Here is a 20223-nt window from a genome sequence, read left to right on the forward strand (position 1 = left end):
GGCCTCGGGGGCCAGAAACAGCAGCGCGGCTCCAGAGGAGTCATTAAATTTTCTGAGTCTCAATTTCCTCTTTGTGCAACGGGGATTAAAAATAGCAAACTTCAAAATCAGAAAGAAAATAAACACAAGGGCCTCCCTCTTTGCCCCCCCTCACAAACGACTCCTGGATATCAAAAAGCATCCCCATATTTAAATATGATCTGGTTTCCAGTTAAAGGGCAGCTGAATTCTGCATAATTGAAAAACAGAGCAACTGTTGAGGATTCTTATTGGACTGATTTTAAGGTTTTTTTGAGAAAGGAAAGCCCTGAATGTGGTGATGTTTGTATCTCAAGACACCATACTAGTGTCCTTTCCACGGCTGAGTCTCTGCGATGGCCAAAGACCAGACCCCGTGCTGTAGGCTGACTGTTCAGACCACAGGCAGTGAGGGGGCACATGGAAACCCAAAAGGGGGCGAGGGCTGCTTGTGAGAAGGGCCGGGCAGGGGGCAGGCCCAGTTTCCGGTGCAGGTCACACTCGGCACCTGGGTTTTCACGGGATCTTTGGGAAAAGACTGAGGTGGAACAAATAGGCATGCTGTAGAGTTAAGTGGGGAGCCATATAAGTGCACTTAGCAGGTGTTCAAGGAATGTGGTCTTCTTTCTGCCTCCCCACAATCAGCCACTCAGGTCGCTTCCCTCTGACCTGAAGTCATCGTTGAATCTCCAAGTCCATCCATAATCCTAGTCAACCCAGGGCTCCCTTTTGCAGGCCATGCCCACTCAGGGGCCCTGACCACTACTTCTCCAGCCCAGCCACACTTCCCCTGGGGCTCCGGTTTGGGTGAACATGATCCCTCCATTTCTAGGTTAGCTCAAGCTTGAGTTCCACCTCCTAGTCCTTATACTTTGACTGAAGCCCGGCTTTCTCCTAATATCACATCTTACTTCCTGTCCCTCTATCCGTCCACCCACCCATATATCTATACACACATTTACCCATCCATCCCACGGAGGACATCTTGCACAGGGGAGGCTTAAGGAAAATTCTACCGAGGAGCTGACATTTAAATTGGATTTTGAAGAATATGTAGGCACCCAGGAAGCAGGGAGGACAAGTGTAAACCCCCCAATGTATGAAGGTTCAGGCCAGTTCTAGGAATAGTGTCCATCTTAGGGGAGAAACAGGCAAATGGGAGGTGGTAAAGGGCTGCTCCGGGGACCCACACCTCATCAGCCTCACAGAACCAGGAATCTGGGTGGCGTCTTTCCCACCGCCGATCCGTTCAGAACCACTGACGACCTTCCTGCTGCAGGGAAGCCAAGGAAGGAAGAAGAAGATACACTTGCTGCCCACACGTGGCATCAGGAACATGAGAAAGCCTCCACCAGCCATCCCAGTCCATCTAGTCACTCGATTCTGCAGACACGCAGCTGGCTTCGCTGGCACTGGGGACCGGCTGGACCACTTACACCTTTGTTTGGGAAACCTCCCCACCCCACATCATGCCACCTGTACCTGGTCTCCCTCAGCTGGAACACAGCGCCTGCCAACTGCAGGGAACTTCAGTTGCCCACCTCCCACCCTCCAGGGACATGGTCTGCATCTCTGTCCCACTGTCCCCAGCCCAGGGTCTGGGGCAGGACACAGGAGGAGCTTTGTCCTGATTACTGAGTGGGATGAAGGCAGAGGAAGAGAGGAGAAAGAAGGGGAACAGAAGGGGAGGAGAGAGGAAGGGACCTCAGTCCTGAGGCCACCCCGCTATCCGGGAAGGGAGGCAAAACTTTGTTCTGAAGGAGAGAGGAGCCACAGAAGGCTCTGAGCAAGAGCAGTTTTATTTGGAAAGACACTCTAGCGGCAAAATGCAGGACAAAGGGAGGGGAGTATTTCCGTCCTGCCTGGCTTGTCCGTCGTACCTGCTGGGCATTTACCTGCTCAGCTTTCCAGAGCCCCAGAGGAAAAAAAAAAAGGCAACATTGCTGAGTTCAACGGTGTTGATCTTGCAAATCCTCGTCCTTGGCATTTCTGCTTCGGGTCTCAGACGCTGCTGGTATTCCTCGGCATGTCTGTGCCTCTTAAAGACATAATTAGGCCTTTTTTTTCCCCTTTGAAAAATGTAGGCCCCCTCGGGCACTTCGCCTTCTTGCCTCGTCCCTGCTTTGTGAGCTGGAGCTGAGCTGCCAGAGGTCCGGGAGCCTGAACGCGGAGTACACGCGGGGAAACTCAGCCGCGGGGCTCCGGGCTCGACTCAGCGTCTCTGATGTGAGACGCTGGTCCACAAAGAGGCCTGGTGTCCCGGCCAGGGGTTCCTGCATGGGTTCCTCACTGAGCAGCAGGGTGACCCTTGTAAAGTCACCCTTCTTGTGAAGTTCACCCTCCAACCCCAAAATCCTGCGACTCTAATTCAAAAAGTAGAACGGTGTGAACAAGGTTGTTACAGACTATTTTACCAAGCCAGGTGGTGATTCAGGAGACTTGGTGATATCTCATGCTGATGGATTAATTAACCGTGCTTTTTAAAAGAGATTCGAGTCAGGAAAGAAGGAGGTAAGAAAGTCACAACATCAACATCATAAAAGTCAGAGGCGGTCATGACCTGACATCAGGTCAGAGAGCCGTCTGCTTTCCTCACTACCACCAATCCACATCCCTGCTGCAATGCAAGACCAGAGGCCAGTGGCACTGTCTTTCTTAGCTACTCCGGCACCTCTGGCTCTTGGAACATAGTATGTCGTTGGTCATACTTTATACCTGACACACGGGAGTCACGCAACCAACAGTCAGGAATGAAACAGTGAACCAAAGAGCACAGCATTCAGCACAATTTACAAAGTCAAAAATTTATCACCCGAAAATGAAAGTGTTGGGAGAGAATGGATGACAGCCAAAGGCCACTGAGTTTTCGGGTGTTGGCCACTTGGAAGGAGAAGGAAGACAACCGAGAGCCCAACACACTGTCTGGCCTTGGTGGCCACCATGCAGAGCCAGGAGAAGGGACGAAGGTGGGATGTGGGTCTGTGTGGACAAGATGCTGGAAAGGAGAACGCAGGAGCTCAGAGGAGACCCACCTGGTCTCACCAAACACAAACCCAGGTCAGGACGAACAGCAGAGACCAAGGGCAGGAGGAAAAATCAAGAGCACAAAGAAATACTGGCATACTTGCCAAGGAAAAACTAGAGAAGGGGTGGCTGGGGAAGAGGCACACAGCAGGGGACCGGGAGTCGTGGACCCCAGGTGCCCATCGCTGCTTTCGGTCCTCACCACAGCCTGTCGGGAGCGACCTCCACCCTCCCTTCCCAGATCACACAGCTCACGGGAATGGACCGCATCTGGATGGGACTGACCCCAAAGCCCAGCTCCTCCTATGCCCCTGCATCTCCCTCCTCACAGTGCCATGTGATGCTCTCAAGGGACTGGAGAAGGGCAACCGGCTTGGGGAGGAGGGCAGGTGTGGTGGGGCTGCCCTTGGCTGAGTCATAAACACAGCAAAAGTGGACACAGGGCGAGAGTGGCAAAGAGGAGTGGTAAGTAATCACTTCAGTAACTGGCAGTGAAGGAACTGAGTTCTGGAAACCCTGTCTTCTCTTCTTGCTCTGAAAACCCAGGTAGGAGCTTGGAAGGAAGGTCAGGTGTCTGGGCTGCATATTTAAAATACCAAATGGTACTCAGCGTGTCTCAGCAGTACTCATCACCCGCATCTCTCAATTACTGTAAACGCGCTACACAGTCTCCCGAGAGCCGAACCACCCAGTATAGACGGAGCAGCTGTGGGCAGCTGAGGAAAGGACTCAAGCCCCAGGGTCCTCCTTCCCTCTGCAGCAGAAATATGGAAAGAAATGTCATCTTTGCGCTGAACTTTGAGCCCTCCTTCCTGATCGGGTAACTAACATTTCTACAGCACTTTGTCGCCATGAAACCCACTCCCCTCCAGTCTCCTTCCCCCTCATCCTGACCTCGTGTCCGTGGTCCATGGAGGAGGGAACAGGCGAAGTGGGCTCTGAACATCATCAGGGAGGCCGGAGCCTGTCACAGCCCCTCCACCACGCCGTGCGGCCTGGCAGTTTCCTGGATGGGATTTGCCATCCGATGCACCTGCTGTACCCAAGTTGCCAAAAATGTGACTGACGGGACAGGAAATCATATCCACTCCCTCTGTGGCCTTCCTGCTGGACCAGCCCCTACCCGCCTGCCTGCTGGGTCCTTCACCCCCCGAGACCCAAACTCATCAGCCTGCTCAAATCCCTCCAGATGCCCCAGAGGGCAGCTCCCACACAACCTGCCCCCCTCCCCCAAGCCTGTTGCCCTTCTCCAGCCCCTTGAGAGCTTGGAGTCCTCCTGGACAGGCCGCCTGCTGCCATCCCTCACGCGCAAACACTGCCCGGTGGGCACGTTCTGTCCGCAAGAGCCTTCAGGCTCCTCTCTGCTCCACTCCCAACCTCACCGGCCTCAGCGTCACGCTGACCGCTCACAACGCCCTCCTCCTTCCCCGGCATGCACCCTCCCACTGCGGCCACAGCCGGCCCTCTAGAGCACCAGGCAGCCCGGCTAGTGTTGTGGCTCTGCTTAAATCTCTCCTCACCCACTACAGCCCCCAGGCTCGTTGCAGGTAAAGGCCACCTTGCCACGCTGATTAGGCTCTGGCCACCCTGCCCAGCCCAGCTTCTTGGCACACTCTGCCCCAGTCACGCCAAATCCCTGGGAATCCCAAGGAGAGCAAAGGCCACAGAAAGGCAGGATGTGTAAAGGCCTTGCTAACTTGACTTGGCTTAGACCTGGGAATACCAGAGGGTGACAAGCCCTACCTGGGCTTTCCAGACACTAAGGCTATACAACCTCTTTCCTCAGAGGCAATTAAGGGCTGGGAATGCAGAATAGGCACCTCAAACCCCATGCCTACTGGCAGGAGCGAAGTGCCCTTTCTTCTCCACTCCTTTGGCAAACATGCAGCGTCTGTTCCGGGCACATGCTGGAGGCTGGGGTTACAAGTGCTGGTCTGGCTCCTCATGGAGCTCTTGGCCTGCTGGGGAAGACAGACGTAGATGACAAGGCCCAGAGGCTGGTAAAAGGTAAGCAAAAGCTTCAGTATAGCCACGGAGAAATGTTCACCCCAGACCGGGCACCAGGTACTCGTGGAAGCTTTGTCAACGAGTCTCAAGCTGACCCTTGGGACAAGGTGGCCTGACAAGAAATAGTTTGGAGGAGGGCCTCCGAAATGCAGGGAAATACAGATGCAGAGAAATTTTAGGACTGGGCCGGACCTTGAATAGCAGGACTCTGCCCTGCCCAAGGTCATATAGGAAGGTCATAGCAGCAGGAACCCCACATTGAGTCCCAACACTGCATGCACTCCTAACTCATGCAGCCTGAGCCTGAGACCTCCTCTGTGCCTCAGTGTCCTCATCTGGAGAATGGGGATAATCACCTACAGAGTTGCTATGAGGAGCATATAGAACATTCTGGAAGAGTGCCAGGCACAAAGCGAGGGACACCAGGGGGTGAGCTGCTTATTTAACAACTGTGAAAATCGGGACCCGCTTCCTTGTGCTCTCAGCCTCGGCGGCGTGTTGAATGTTCCCAGCAGAGTCTATCTGGAAGCAGCCGAGGCGGAGGCTGTAGGATGGTCTCCATGACGGTGGGGGTCGTGGGGGTCTGGGTCCTTTATGTATTTATGGCTGTCAGGTGAGGCCATCGGGAGATCTGTATCATCAACAGACTTTTTTCCCTAATTTTGCACAACAGGCCTCTACTGCTGTTTGACTAAAACACTTCAGTTCTTTTAAAAAGAGCAATTTATGAATGTGCACGGTGATATCAAAGGCTTTTCAAAAGGTGCATAACAGCAGCAGTAAGAGGGTCACAAATCATTCTGGCTGTACACAGATGATCCCCAATAGAACCTCAAGAGATGCTAAGAGGCTGCTCTGGGCTCCTTAACCCCTTTATGACTCTGGAAGTCAGCAGCTATGTGTGATCCTGCAGGCTGCCGGGTGTCGGGTCTGGGGGACTCCCTAGTGGGTGTGCGTGTGCATGTGTGTGCATGAAAGAAAAACAAGCAGGGTGACAGAAGTGGCTATTGCACAAATGAGCCCATCGTAGGTCCTTGTCACTGGGAATTCACAACTGGAGGAAGAGGAAGTCAAGCAAAAACTCTCAATGACGTGACCACCATGTCCTTCCCGTGCGCAGCCTGTCTCTGCTCCGTCCACAGCATATCTAGGAGGAGTCCGCAGCGCTGTAGCACCGCCAACCAGAGCACCTTCCCTCCACCCGCCCCACGGGGCTGGCCTTGCCAAGGTCACCTTTGTGTTGCTGAATCCCATGGTGGATCCTTGGTCCTCATCTGACTAGACTCAGCAGGCGTGACACAGTGTCATGACATTGTGGGGACGTGACCACCTGGACACACTGTCCCCTCTCCTAGAACATCACAGTCCGCCTCCGCTCCCTCGGCGGCCCTGCTCATCTCCCCGACCTCTGAGCACAGGAGGGCCTCCCTGCCTGCCCTCTGGCTGCTTCTGTCCACACACGCTCCCCTGGTGAGCCTGTCCGGCCCTGGGGCTCTAACCACCATCCACACGCAGACGTCTCCCAGGCCCATTTATCCCAGTCCACGTTGCCACGAGGTGTACAGGCACCTCAATCTTCGTGTCCACAGTGAGCGTCTGTCCTCCCCAAAGCCGCCGTGTCATAGCCCTCCCTGTCTCAGCCTGGGGCCACCCCAGTCTTCTCTTTTTCCAGGCCGGAACCTGCGGAGTCATCTCAGCCCACATCCAGCTCGTGAGCAGCACCGTCACCACCTGCCGATTATTTGCCGGGGCCGTCACGCCTTCTGCTGGAACCCGCGGCCGGAGCCGCCACCCCCTCCAGCTGCCTGCTTCCAGCCTCAGCAGCACCCAGAGGGAGCCCCCACATGTTAGGTCAACTCACTCCTCGTCTTGAAGCCCTCACTCGGCTCCCACCCTGCCCAGCAGAAAAGCCAGCGGCGTTAGGACGCCTCAAGACCCCACCCACCTCATCGCCCCGCCTCGTGCCCTGCTGTGCCCTGCTGCCACTCCTGGGGCCCCCTTGCTCTGGTGCACACACAGGATGCCTCTGCCTCAGGGACTTGGCATGTGCGGTTCCCTCTGCCTGGGGCTCTCTGCCTCCAGATGGCTGCAGGGTTCATTTCCTCAGCTCCTTGGGCCTTAGACACACCACCAGGTTTGAAGTTGCTCCTTTACCACCACCCCTCTGCACAGAACTCACCACCATCTGACTGTGTATATATCATGCCTGTGTCTAGTCTGCTTCTACTCTCTGGACTAGAACGTGCACATGGGGATTTGCGTGCCGGCCTCGGTTGCTGCTGTGCCCCCTAGAGCAGGGCCTGCTTCCACAGGCACACACACTGTTTGCCCTAAGAATGTGTATGAGAAAGGAGGGTTCTGAAAAAGGACCACCTAGGGCACCATGGAAGCCCACAGGGAGGAGTTGCATACTCTGCCTGTGGAGGAGTTGATGGCTGACCTGGGCTTTGAGGGGTGGATAGGAGTTCACCAAGAGGAGAAGGAGGTGAATGTCATGGTTGAAGTCCAAGAGAAGAGAGAGACTGTGGAATGTGTGGGGCCTGGGGCATGGGCTGGTGTGGCAGGGGCAGAGTAGAGGGGAGAGGAAGGGAGAAGGGTGCTGGATTTTGAGGAGATGGGGAGGCCTGGGCTGAGGATGCCTCAGGGTTTAGAACCCAGCAGTCCCAGTAAGAACTGGCTGTGGGGCCAGGAGGAGGGGAGGGCCCCCAGCTTCCAGCTCTAGGAACCAAGTGGCTGGTTTCGCCATGACACGGAAGCACATCTTGCTGGGACCTGGAAGCACATTGCTAGAGCAGAGGGATGCTTTGGCTGGCTCAGCGGCGTGCGCACAGGGCCCTGCAGCCAGGGGAAGACGTCCGGGAGGCAGGGGCACCTGCGTGTCTGAGAAGCAGGCCAAGCCTCACACATGGGGGTACAGTGGGGCTGTGAGGCCGTAGGAGACATGTGAGAAAGGCAGCATCTTGGGGTCCCAGGACTCACAGCCGGCCTTGTTAGGAGGTCACAAGAGGGGCGTCTGTCCCCACACTGTCCCTGGACTGGGCCATATAGCCCACTACTGGCCCTACGCATGAGCTCCCAGTGCTGGCGGATGGCCTGATCTCAGCCACCAGAGGGCACTGCTGGACTCCCTCCCGTGGGCCAGGCCCCCTGGTGTCCAGGGTGAATGGACATACTCGTTCCCACCTCTTGTCCCTCTCTATGCCCTCCCAGACTCCCCGCATGGCACTGCAACAGGCTGTGACGCTGCTGCCTTTCACCTGCTGGGTGTGCCTCCATGTCTTCATGCACCAGAGATTTGTAGCCGCGCTGACTCGGGCATGTGTCTATGGGGACCAAGTAGGCATGGGGGTGCGAATTCACAGATGCCCGCCGGGCCGGTGAGTCTTCCAGCCCTAACTGGGCACCACTGCCCACCAGCGAGGCAGGCATCTTGAGTTCTGTCTCCTCCCACCCTCCTGCTGGGGCTGTAACAGTCCATCTACACTGACCCCACCAGACGTGGACACAGGGCTGTCTGGCCTACCAAACCATTTAACCGTGCCACCTCCTTGGAGCAGCACCACAAAAGCCTGTCCAGGGAGGGCTCGGACCCAGCGTGGCGGGCCTTCTGCCTCGAGCCAGGGTGTCCTCCTCATGCGCTCTTCTCTCCCCCACACTGTCCCTTCTCCGAGGGGGCTGCTGGCGCAGGAGGCACGCCCCGGCCAAGTCCTGGGCTGCCAGCCTAAGATCTGGCCCGGAACGCTGATCTGGGCGTGCGGCGCGGTGCTCCGCGGGCAGGCTCCCTCACGGCAGACGCCTCGGGCCCCAGACAGAGCCGTTCATCCGCTTGGGCCACCAGGGGCTGCCGGGCAGGGGCAGGGAGGCCCCTGCAGCCTCAGTGTGCCTCACCCGGGGGGCCTCAGAGTGGGCGCTGTGCCCCAGGGAACCCCCCGAGCCCTCCTGAGTCCAGCCTGAACCGGTGGGGTGCCTGGGCCTCACCGGCTGTGTGACTGGGGCTGACCTCTGAGAGTTTCTGAATCTAAGAAGTCGGGGGCTGTGAGCCCCTTGCAGGGCTTCGGAGGGTAAAAGCCGCAGTCTCAGGATGGCTGCGCGCTCAGGCAGAGCACTAGGCCGGGTGCCTCCGACCCCTCCTCTGCTCCCTGGGGTCCAGCATGAGGAGCATGGAAATATCTGCCCCCTCTCATCCCCCATCTCGTCCCCTCTGAGAGACGCTCCCACACGCCCTCCGCCCCCCACTGCCCTAAGTGACTGCCGGCCTGAAGGTGAAGTCAGGCCGCAGCCCGTCCCAGGCCCCGAGGCGGCTGGGCCATCACCCTGGGAAACAACTTGGCTGCTAGCCAGGGTGTGGCCCCGGGGTGACGGGGCTGTGCCTCCCCGAGAAGAGAAAGCGCCTAATCCCTGGGATTTGGCGTGAAAGCCGGGACAGGGCCAATCACTCATCACTAGGCAGGGACAGCCGCACTGTTGTTTTTAGGTGGAATTTCTGAATCTCATTGGTAATGTGTACTGATCCCCGGCCAAGCTTTCCGAACCAGGCTGGAGGATGGGGTCAGCTGAACACGGTTAACCCCTTAAGAGGTAATGATTGTTAAGAGGTGCTCTGGGTCCTGCTATCTGAGATGGCTGATGGTGACTTGAAGCCAGGTTGCTGGCTCTCGAGCAAGCTTTCCTTTGAATGAGGCCTCGCCTGGCCAGGGGCAGAGGTACAGCTAGGTTGGTATCTTCTCCCACAAGCTCTTGTACTAGGACTGCTGTGCACAGTTGAGTAGGTTGTGTACTGCTCATCGAAGAGGCTGAGGATGGTGCCCACCTCAAGGGTTTTGCAGTGCACAACATATTCAGCTATACATGGCAGTCCTGCCACACACCACTTCTGTCTCTGAGACATTAACAGGTACGAGCCTACCACTGAAAACCATCATGTTCACCTGCAGGAGCTCACCAGCTCAGGCCACAAGACGTGCCTATGAACTAGCTCCCAGATAGCTGGAGCCACTATGGGGTAAACAGACCTGGCACAGTCCCGTGTGCCTCACTCCGGCCTGTTGTCCCCTCAGGGGCCTCCGAGTTCTCCCCAGCTCTCACCTCCAAATGCTTTCCTCACAAAGGCATTTTCTCCCTAACTACCTACCCAGCTATGTTAAAATACGCACACTTCCTCTTATCCTCATACCACGGCAAGGCAAGTATTGTTACAGCAATATTGCTGAGAAGGAAACAGGCTCAGAGAGGCCACCCCAGCCACCGATATTTTTCAAACAGTAAACCTGAAATAGTAGTATCCTTATACACTCACAGATGAAATTAAGAATGCTATTGCAAAGTGTAAACATTTTTTAGTTCCCTTTAAGAGGGGGAGTGAGGGTATTGCATGAGGCTGTCAGCAACAACAGTCAAATTTAGAGGCTCCCACACCACGCTTCGGCACAGACGATGTGGGAAGTGGGGACTGTCAAGCCCGTTTTCATGGAAGGCTGTCAGGTTCCTGTTCCTACCGACCTTCTGCACCTATTGCATGCCAGGCGGTGCTCGGAGCCATCACAGAATCCTTTCACCTAATTACATTAATGGGCGTCTGTAATTAGGGCGTAGCCCTCCTCCTCATACAGGCAGCCACCTCTACAGTGAGCCGGACACTTGAGGGATCCTCTACTCACTCAAGACTTTACTGAGGGCAGGACTGGCCTCCATGCTGCCCAGCCAGCCGGGCCCAGGCCAGAAGCAGGGGGACGCAGGGGCCCTCAGAGCCACCAGGGGGGCTGAAGAGCTCGAGGAATGGAGAACAGACGTGGCAACTTGCCGACCTGCTTGCCGACTGCAGCCCTGACGCCCTAGCTTGGGGACCCTGGGCTGGCACTTCAGTTTTTTCTTATTTAAGCAGTGATGCCAGCCCAGGGTAGCTGACCCAGGAGGCTGCTCAAGGATCTAAGTGTGTGGAGCTCAGGCAGGGCTCTGTGCACAGGGATGAGTGACCTCACATGGGGCCGCCAGGCAACGCCACCACTCCCATGCAAAACCGTGAGCAGACTTTCCAGACTCTGCCCTTGGGCCCAGGGTGGCCTCAGGCTGGGACATGAGGCCAGGCCTTGATACTACAGGGCTCTCCTTTCTCCCAGCCAGCGAGTGTGAAACATCTCAGAAATCAAAGCCTGGTGCAAACACACTTGTGTGAGTCCCCATCTGCATACACACGCACACATGTACACACTCACCCCCATGTGCACGCAGCCACACACTCCCTACACATCCACACTGAGTCAGACTGGAGGGCTTTCCCAAAAACAAGTTCCCAAACTGGAGTGGGGTCTGAATTTCTTTTCAGATCTGCAGGTTATAATTAAAGCATATTTCCAGCCAGAGAGGATCCTGCCCAGCCTACAATAATCTCCCTAAATTGCAGCGTCTGCCTGAAGGGGGTGCAGCCCGGCCCAGACTGAGCAGCCCTGCCCTGCAGCCCTGGACCACCCGGCAGCCCTGCCGGCAGACGGGCAGGAGGCAGACCTGGGGGTCCCGGGCAGCAGCCCCTGGTGCAGCCACCTGTGTAAGCAAGAGCGAGTGGGCACTGGCCGGGTGAAGAACCAGAGGGGGATGTTCCATGCTCCAGGACCCTGCTCCCACCCTCGGGATGGTGGTGTTTGAACCCCACCTCTTGACCATATAGACTTGAAGGGGTTCTTTACTCAAAAGGGGTGGCCCAAGGCCCCAGGCCCCATCCAGGATCATTTCAACTGCCTAAAAGGAGGTGCTTCACTCCGTATCCTGTGTGACTGGGGCACAGAGCCCCGCTGGCAGACACCAGCCAGTGTAGACACCAGAGAAAAACAGGGCTGCCCGCAGGACATGGGGATGGGAGGCACTGGAGACGGGTGGCCCTGGGTCTAACTCTGGTCCTCAGATGCTCCCCAGCTGAGAGACCCTGGGGCGCAGCTAAGTTCCTCTGGCCTCGGTCCTCTCATCTGCTAAGTGGGGACAGCCGCGCCCCGTGCTGCAGGAGGCTGCAGTGAGAGCCAGTAACACAGGCAGTGCAAGCCCCCCAAGAGGCATCACAGACCCCAGAGGCCTGGTGGGCCGCAGAAGGGAGCCCTGGCCCTTTGGCCCCTGCCAGCTTCTCCCCTCGCCCCCACATTGGTATACCCTGGATTCTCCAGCAGTGCCACACTGCATGGGATGCCTTTCCACCTCCCTGCCTCTCTTCATGCCACCCTTGGGCCGGGAATGCCCCTTTGCCTGGCTCACTCCTACTCAACCATCAAGACTCAACCCTGTGTACCTCCTCCAAGAAGCCTCCTTGGCCTGCTCCGTGAGGCCAGCTGGGCTGCCTCTCTTCTGCATGTCCAGTGCTTTCCACACAGTATTAGAAGGGTGTGTGGTTTGGCGTCTGTCTCTCTCTGCAGGCTGAGAGCACCCAGGGGTGTGGGGTATGTGTCTCTCAATAGTCTCAGCCTCCCCAGAGCTGACCCAGGGCCTGACCATGGGCGGCCTCAGTCTTTCGTGGATGGCAGGGGTGGATAGGCGATGGAGTGACAGTCTCAGCAGGAGCCCCAGGTACATGGGACTCAGGGTGAACCAGGAGAAAGGTGTAGAAGAGAGCTGATGTGTGGGTGCATGAGTGTGTGTGTTTGTGCATGAGTGTGTCTGTGTGTCTGTGTGTGCGTGCATGCCCATGTGTGTGTGCCTGTGTGTGTGCACACAGCCAGAAAGATAAAAGCCCAACCTGCACTTGACACGTGGGGTGGGAGGTCCCGGGGCCAATGAAGAGTGTGACAATATTCCAAACCCCAGAACTTGTGGATGTCACCAGTGAGACTTGCCGACCTGCACCAGCATTTAAGGCAAAGAACTGAGTGAGACTCAGGCTAAGTCACTCCGCGGTTTGCATAGGAGCGATTGTCTTGGAGCTTCAAGGCCATCACTGCTATGAGTGAAGAACCACTTCAAGTCTATATGGTCAGGACGTGAGGTTCAGACACTACTATGCTGAGGGAGGGAACATGGTCTTGGAGCATGGAGTATCCCCCTCTGACTCTTCACCCAGGCCAGTGCTAAGCCAGCCCAGGGGCCACCTCCTCCCTGCAGCCTGCCCTGATTTGCCCAGAGAGGGGCAACCCACACTTTGCTAAGTGGAGTCTCTGGTCCCTAGTGTGTGAGTTGAGATTCATAAAATTCAACCATCCTGGTGGATGTCCCTTATAAGTAAAAATAATTAAAATTAGAACATCTTTAAAACTACTAGCTAGCTAGCACTGCCAACCCAAAAGTAAACAGAAATAAAAGACAGATTTGCTAATTGCTCTTTCCGTGGTTTTTTTTAGTTAGTCTTGCATAATGAAAAGGAAGGCTCTACTTTTATTAAAACAAGGACAAACATGGAACAACAAATGCCAGCACCTTGGGACAACACCCCTCTGAGTGATCCTGTCACTCTCTGGGGACGGTCAGCCTCCCTGGAGGCAGAGACTACATCCTCTTCACCCAGCACATAGTAGGTGCTCAGGAAACACCACCCACTTAATGGGTTAGCCCTGGCGCCCTCTGGGCCCCCTGCCGACTCCCCACAGCCCAGGGCTTGCCGCCCTCTCCCAGCGCAGCCTCAAGGGAGCAAAGCCAGGCTGGGCAACGTCAGCTCCCGCTTAACCAGAAGGGAAGGGACGGCGAAGTGCTTGGGGGCACCCGCCAGCTTACGGAGCGGCCCGCATCTGAAGCTGCCGTTCATATCTGAATGGAATCTGGGCGAGAGTCAGACTTGTTCATTGCCTGACCTCTGAAGCTGTGACACAGGGACTGTCACATTACAGTTTAAGTGAAAATCTCACGAGGGCCAATGCTAACACCTTGGGCAACTCCAACCCTGATTGGTTCTTTTGTGTTTGTCCTTGTTTTAATGAAAGTAGAGCCTTCCTGTTCATTATGCAAAGACCAAAGAAATGCAGAGGGAGGAGCAATTAGCAAATCCATCTTTTATTTGTTTACTTCTGGGCTGGTAGAGCTAACCAGTCGTTCCAGGGATGTTGCTATTTTTATTTTTTTTATTTATAAGGGACATCCACCAGTATGGTTGAATTTTATGAATCTCCACTCATACGCCAGTGACCAGAGCAGCTGATTCCTCTCGACAACAGGAAGTGGAGAGGTAATAGCATAAGGGGGCTGTGCATGGTGTCAAGATTCCCTTGTGTTCTGATGGCTCTTCAGAAGGCTGCTTGCCTGCTGAGCCTGCGGGAGCTCGGTGGGGCCTGCGTGTCTTTTCCACTTGGCCTTCGGTAAATATCCGATTGCACGCTCTATGTCAAATGCCTGGTGGGGAAGCAAAGTCCCAGCCCCCCCAGCGCTCACGCTGCGCATGGCTGATGTGACCACACTCTGCGTGTCCTTAACCTCATGAAGCGTCTGGGGGATCTTGCAAAAGCTGCTAAATCGATCCGGTCGGCTACCATATGGACCAAAGCTCAGGCGAGCCATATACCAAATCAACTGGCGGGTCTAAAAAGCAACTTAAGCTGAATGCTGTCCAATTCCTCTTGGATATGGAGACGGTTTAACAGAAACATTGGCAAAGCTGACCCTCATCATAGATGAATTTTTTTTTTCTGTCCTTAGAAAAATAGTTAAAAATAAGGGGTGAGCGTGGAGGATGGCAGAGAGGGCCGAAGCTCGGAGGTCTGCCGAGTCCAGGAGGGGCCCCAGTTGCTGGTGGCTGATGATATGTATGTGGCCTGCGCCCCCCTCGGCCAGGGCTCCCCCGTTCGTCATCTCTCAGGAGCCATTACCTGAAAGACCCCTTCTCAGAGCAGTCCCTGATTACAGCCTGGACCCTGCAGAGCAAGGAATGAATCTGGGGCTGGATAGGGAAGGCTTTGTAGTGGCCTGAGAATACCTCAGGCATTAATAGAGCATTTTTGCACAGGTTGAAAACGCATTCTTCATTTTTCCTTGACAGCTGGTTAAAGAGGAATGCAACAGGCCGGCTGTGCAGGGCTTTAGAAAGACAGCAGGCTCAGCCCAGCTTCAGAGCCGCCTTTATCCCTGCGCAGAACTGGTTTTTAAAGGCTACGTTAGGGGAAGGCCTGACCTTTCTAGGTTCTCAGCCGATGTGGGGCACTTTCTTCTTCTGCTGTCTGGGGAAGGCCCGAGCTCCCCGGCCCAGGGGTTGGGTGGATTGTGTGCTAGTTCTTTTCCTGGGACTCAGACTCTAAGCAACTTTGGCTAAGCCAGCCCATCATCCATGGGTCCCAGTTCTGGCGGTTGGGGAGGACGGAGCTCCAGGCCCGCTGCACCCCCAGCCCTGTGGCCCAGGACAGGTCCCTGCCCTCTCTGGTCCTCGTTCCCTCATCTGTTAGGGGTAACTCATCTGTTACAGGGTTGTGGTCATGACGAACACGTGCTCCAGGTATTCACTGTTAGTCACTCCTTCACATGCATCGAGGCTCAGCGTGACCTCACCTCTTCCAGGAAGCCCTCCTGACCCCTGTATTCAGTGTTCACAAAGGGCATGGGCTAGAGCAGGCGGCGGTTCCACCAACACCTGGAGTAGGTACATGTCCCTTCCTGGATACTGCAGGAAGCTGGGGGCTGCTTGGTGGTTCCCAATGGGCCTGGAAGCCCCCCCCCAGCCCTTGCTGGGGTGCAACAGATGGGAAGTTTGAGTGGCCCCAGAAAAATGCTTTCTCTCTTTCCACTGACAGAGAGAGCTTCTGGCTAAGGTTGCTTGAAATGAGAAGAGCATGGGTGCACATCAGTCTGCAAACACGGGACCTGCAGTGTCGGAGGCGCTGGGTCACAGGTGGTCTTTGGCCAAGGGAGACAAGCACATCCATGATTTGCGAGGATGGAGGTGTGTGTGTGAGGTATTTGTGAGGCTGCGGGCTGGTGTGCTCGGCGATGGCTCCTGGGCTCCCGGCCAGCGGCAGGATGCCCCGCTGCAGGCAGACAGGCCCAGAGCGGCAGCACCAGGCCCAGGTCTGGGGCCGCGTGTGCCAGGGCTGCCCCCAGAGGCCCAGGAGCTCCTGGGCTGCACAGAAGTTACTTGGGGCAGAAGCAGAGAGGGAAGGAAGGGGGATAAGGAGGCCCAAGGAAGAGACCCCAAGCAGAGAAATAACACAGCAGCTGGTGGGTGTACAGACAAGAGCCCCACCTGAAACACGGCCTGGGCCCCACCTCAGGGAGACTTGTGCCCTCTGGTCTTAGTCCTCCGTACCGGCACCAGGCAAACTCCAGGACCCCAGCCAGGTGGACATTCTACAACCACACCACAAGTGGACGAGCCCACCGGGGAGGCAGGTCTACATGCAGATGAACTCCCAAGGACCGGCCAGGGCCTCCCACACACAGCTCAGGGGGTGCAACTAGGCGGTGAGAGAAGCTGCTCAGCCGGTACTTTCCCACAGTCCACTCCCAGGAAGTCCACGCGGGCTGGCCCCGTGGTCGCCCCTCAGCCCCAGGGGCTCTGTTCCAATCCCCCCTCTATCTGAGAGGCACCTGGAGAGAATGGTGAGCCCTCTCACCTCTCTGGCCCTCAGCTGCCCCTCTACAAAAGGAAGGGGTGCAGGAGATGGTCTCCAGGAGCCTGCAGGCTCTGGCACACCAGAATTTTCTGCCCCAGTGGATGGGAAGCTTAGAAGCAGAGACTCCCAGGTTGGTTCTGTTTGGAGTACAGATGCCACTAGAAAATGTGCTGGTGGGCACTGGATCTGAGCCCAGACGCTGCCCGACCCTCTGGCGTCGGTCACCCCAGGAAGGATTTAGCTGGGACCGACTACAGGAGCAAACGCGGCATGGAGCCCACCCCCAAGACAGCCCTGGCCATGGGGCTTGTTACAGTCTCTCTGGGCATGCCTGTCTCAGCATCACGTTTTGATGATCCCGTTTATGGGGCTTTCTCCCCTGCTGGAATGCAAAGCCCTCGGGCAGGGGCCGCATGGTACTTATTCATCTGTGCATCCACAATGCCCAGCCCAGAGCCTGGCGCAGGTGGGGGCTCAGGAAGGCGCAGAAATGGAAAGAATGAACAAGTAAATCAGAAAGTTCTGATTCCAGCTCCTCTGGTTCCAAAAGCTGAGAATTACCCCAGGGCAGCCATGGTGCGGACGCCCTGGCAGGCCCCGCATCACGGGCGGCAGGAGGTGGGTTTCTGTGCACAAGTGCTGCAGGTTGCTCACCATTCTCCCGACCCAAGCCAGACAAACCCTTGACCCCACCTCCGCCTGTCCCGCCTCCTCCTCAGGCCCCGAGGTCCCTTAGGGGTCTCTTCATCCGATGACGAGGGAAGCTGAGGCTCAGAGCGAGCAGTGACTCAAGGGTAAGCAGCAAGTTTCCTGACTACTGACAATCAAACCGCACGCCCTCCCCTTGGAATCCCAGCAGGACTAATGGACCATTAATTGTAATTAACTAATTATTCCTGCTGCCAACTAGCGGAGGAGGAGGCTGGGGGTGGGGAGCCCCTAAATGAGTCAGTCATGTTTACAACATGCAAACCCATTTAAGAGCTTGTAAAGTCGCTATAAATGGCTCTTGGCAACAGGGGAAATAATGATTCCCAGTCTCCAGATGCCAGTTTAACAACCGTCGGGTTTGGGGGCAGGCGGCCCGGGATTCCAAGATCCAACAGCGCCACCTAGAGGCCGTGTCCCAGAACGCTCCGCTCCGGGGCCCGCCGCTCCGAGGGGACGCCCCTGTTCACCACCTCACGAATTCAGGGCACAAGAGACCCCGAAGCCCACTTCTCCCCGTTCACAATGGGGAAACTAAGGCACAGGTGAGGATACGGCCTGGCCCTCGGTTGCTCATCTGCTTTGAAAATTTTCAGTGTCTAAATCTAAGTCCAAAACGCAAATGGGAACGTTTTCATTTGCCCATGAACTTAAACTCTGAAACATGGCAGTTCAGGAGAGGTACTGTTCCCAGACTCACTCACCTCTCCACCTGGGCCTGTGGGTGCCCTTTCACCCCCAAATCACCCCCAGCCCTCCTATTGCTCCACGGCACTGAAGCCCCAGGGGGAGGCTCCACGTCAGGGGTGGACGCCAACCCCGCACTCTAAGGGACAGCCATGCGGGAGGGACAAGTGGACACACAGCCAGGCAAGCCAGTTCCAGCCAAGACCAGGCCAGGCTCCAACTGCCCGCCTGCCATTCCTTCTGTTGGGCCACAGGGATAAGAAATCGCACCGGCCCCCTTTGACAGGGGTCTGCGTGAGCCCTGGGACGGACCGGCCCTGAGACCACCTGTGTGATCTCGTCTTACCTCCACGGTCCTGAGACACAGAGATCTGGTTAATCCACCCACTTACAGGTGGGGAGACCAAGGCCCACGGGGTCACCCTGGAGCCAGCCAGGCAGCCGGGGGCAGATCCCAGGCAGGCTCCACCCTGGGTGCTCCTCGAGCTGGGACTGGCTGGGGGCGTGGGGGTCCCGGCTGGGCCCTGAAGGACAAGTGGGACCGGCTACAGGAGGGGGACTCAGACCAGAGCCAGGGCGGTCCAGGGAGGCCTTCCCTCCCGAACGGCACAACAGGTCCCGGCTGAGCAGCCAGCAGGGGCCGAGGGGGCCCGGATGCCTACCCACAGTCATGCCGTCCATGTAGCGCTTGATGATGTCGAAGGAGTCCCGCAGGTTCCCTTCTGTTATGTCGAAGATGATGTCAGCATGGTTGGCAGGATACACCGGCATGATGGCCCGGAGAAAGATGATCTCTGTGAGAGAGGGGCACAGTGTGGGAAGGGGTGCAGGGCCAGACCCCACCAGCCCCAGAAGTGGAGAAGATGGAGGAGGGGTCTTGAGGGGCCATACACCACAGCCTAAACCCTTTTCGTCAATGGGGAAACTGAGGCCTGCAGAGATTTTTAGATCTCCCCTGAGGTCGCTGGAGCTTATCAGGGGCAGTGCCAGAACTAAGAAGTAATTAGTGATCAGCCATGAAGCTTCATGAGGCCGGGGAGACAGGGAAGGGGGATGGATGAGGGGGCAAAGGGGGAGAGGTCAGAGGGACAAGGCAGCGGGCTGGTGTCCTGCCCTAGGGTGACTCGGGTCAAAGCCACTTCTTCGGGTGGGCTGGGCAGTTTGGTGGCTGGGTGCCTCTCCCAGACCACCCGACGTGATGCAGGGCGAATTGCCCTGGGCTGGGGGCACAAGGCCCTGATTCTGCCCAGGCTCTGGGCGATCTTGGGGGTGTCCTCTCTCCGGGCATCAGTTTCTTCACCCTTAAAGTGAAGAAGGCAGACGCCTGGTGCCCACTAAGTGTCCTTTCAGTGCTAAAGGTCAAAGTCTGGATTTCCTGAGCCCAAGATACTAACAAGTGTCTTTAGCCACATTCACTTCCCTGTAGAACCAACTCCCAGATCATCCTGGGCTGAGAAGCCACAGAGCTGGCCAGCAGGGATTTGGGAAGAATTGTATGTGGTTTGGTAGAACCTGTCATTCCGCACAAGGCAAACACCACTCAGTGATTTTTTCCGATCCAAGTCCGTGCCACCTGCAAAGATTCTGGGCTTCCCTTCCTAGAGGAAGGAGTCGGCGAGTAGGGGGCCCGGAGGCCACTGCTCCCACGGGCACCCAAGCCTTCGGGGAGCCTCTCCGGCCTTGCCCTGCCCCCACCAGGTTTCTGCTCTGGCTGTGCTCCTGCGGCACCCTGCAGGGTGCTGTCACGGCTGTCCCACAGGGGTGGTCAAGCTGGCCTAGTCCTCTCCCCTGAAGGATTCAGAGGGCCCTTCTTGTTGCTGTGTCCCAGAGCCTGGCCTGAGTCGGAAACACAGGCAGCCCAGGCAGTGTTTGCTGAATCAACCGTGGTGAGCTCCTCCCAGGAGGGGCGAAGACTCTGCAGAGGAAGTGGGAGGCTGCCCACCACCAGCCCTGACACCTGGCAGCACTCCTTGCAGGCAAGGCGGACAGAGCATCCTTCTGCCGAGGGCTGGAGAGTGCTGCCCTGAGAAACGGGCACTGTGATGGCAGGTCCACACAGCAGGCCCAGAGCCGCCTGCAGGGAGGGGGCGGGCATGGGAACCCTGGCCATCTACTCCTGGGCTCCCTGCAGCCCATCTGCCCCTCAGTCTCCAGGGTGACATTTCTGTACCCGAATAGCATCAGGTGCAGCCCTTTGGGGCTTTGGAGTTGGAGCCCTGACTCCAAGTTCAGGCTCAGCCTCTCAAGCCCAGCTCTACCACTCCAGCCAGAAAAACTT

General features: G+C 56.7%; 1 protein-coding gene across 1 annotated transcript in view; it reads right to left on the minus strand.

The window, feature by feature from the left end:
* The window catches only part of FBLN1 (fibulin 1), an 80260-nt gene that overhangs the window by 3692 nt on the left and 56345 nt on the right, over positions 1-20223 (minus strand). Inside the window, exon 16 of the mRNA XM_036906592.2 lies at positions 18608-18739. Coding sequence (XP_036762487.2) covers positions 18608-18739 — 132 coding nt within the window. The remainder of the gene's footprint in view (positions 1-18607; positions 18740-20223) is intronic.

The sequence above is a fragment of the Manis pentadactyla genome, chromosome 10 (genome assembly GCF_030020395.1).
Source record: "Manis pentadactyla isolate mManPen7 chromosome 10, mManPen7.hap1, whole genome shotgun sequence".
Lineage (NCBI taxonomy): Eukaryota > Metazoa > Chordata > Mammalia > Pholidota > Manidae > Manis > Manis pentadactyla.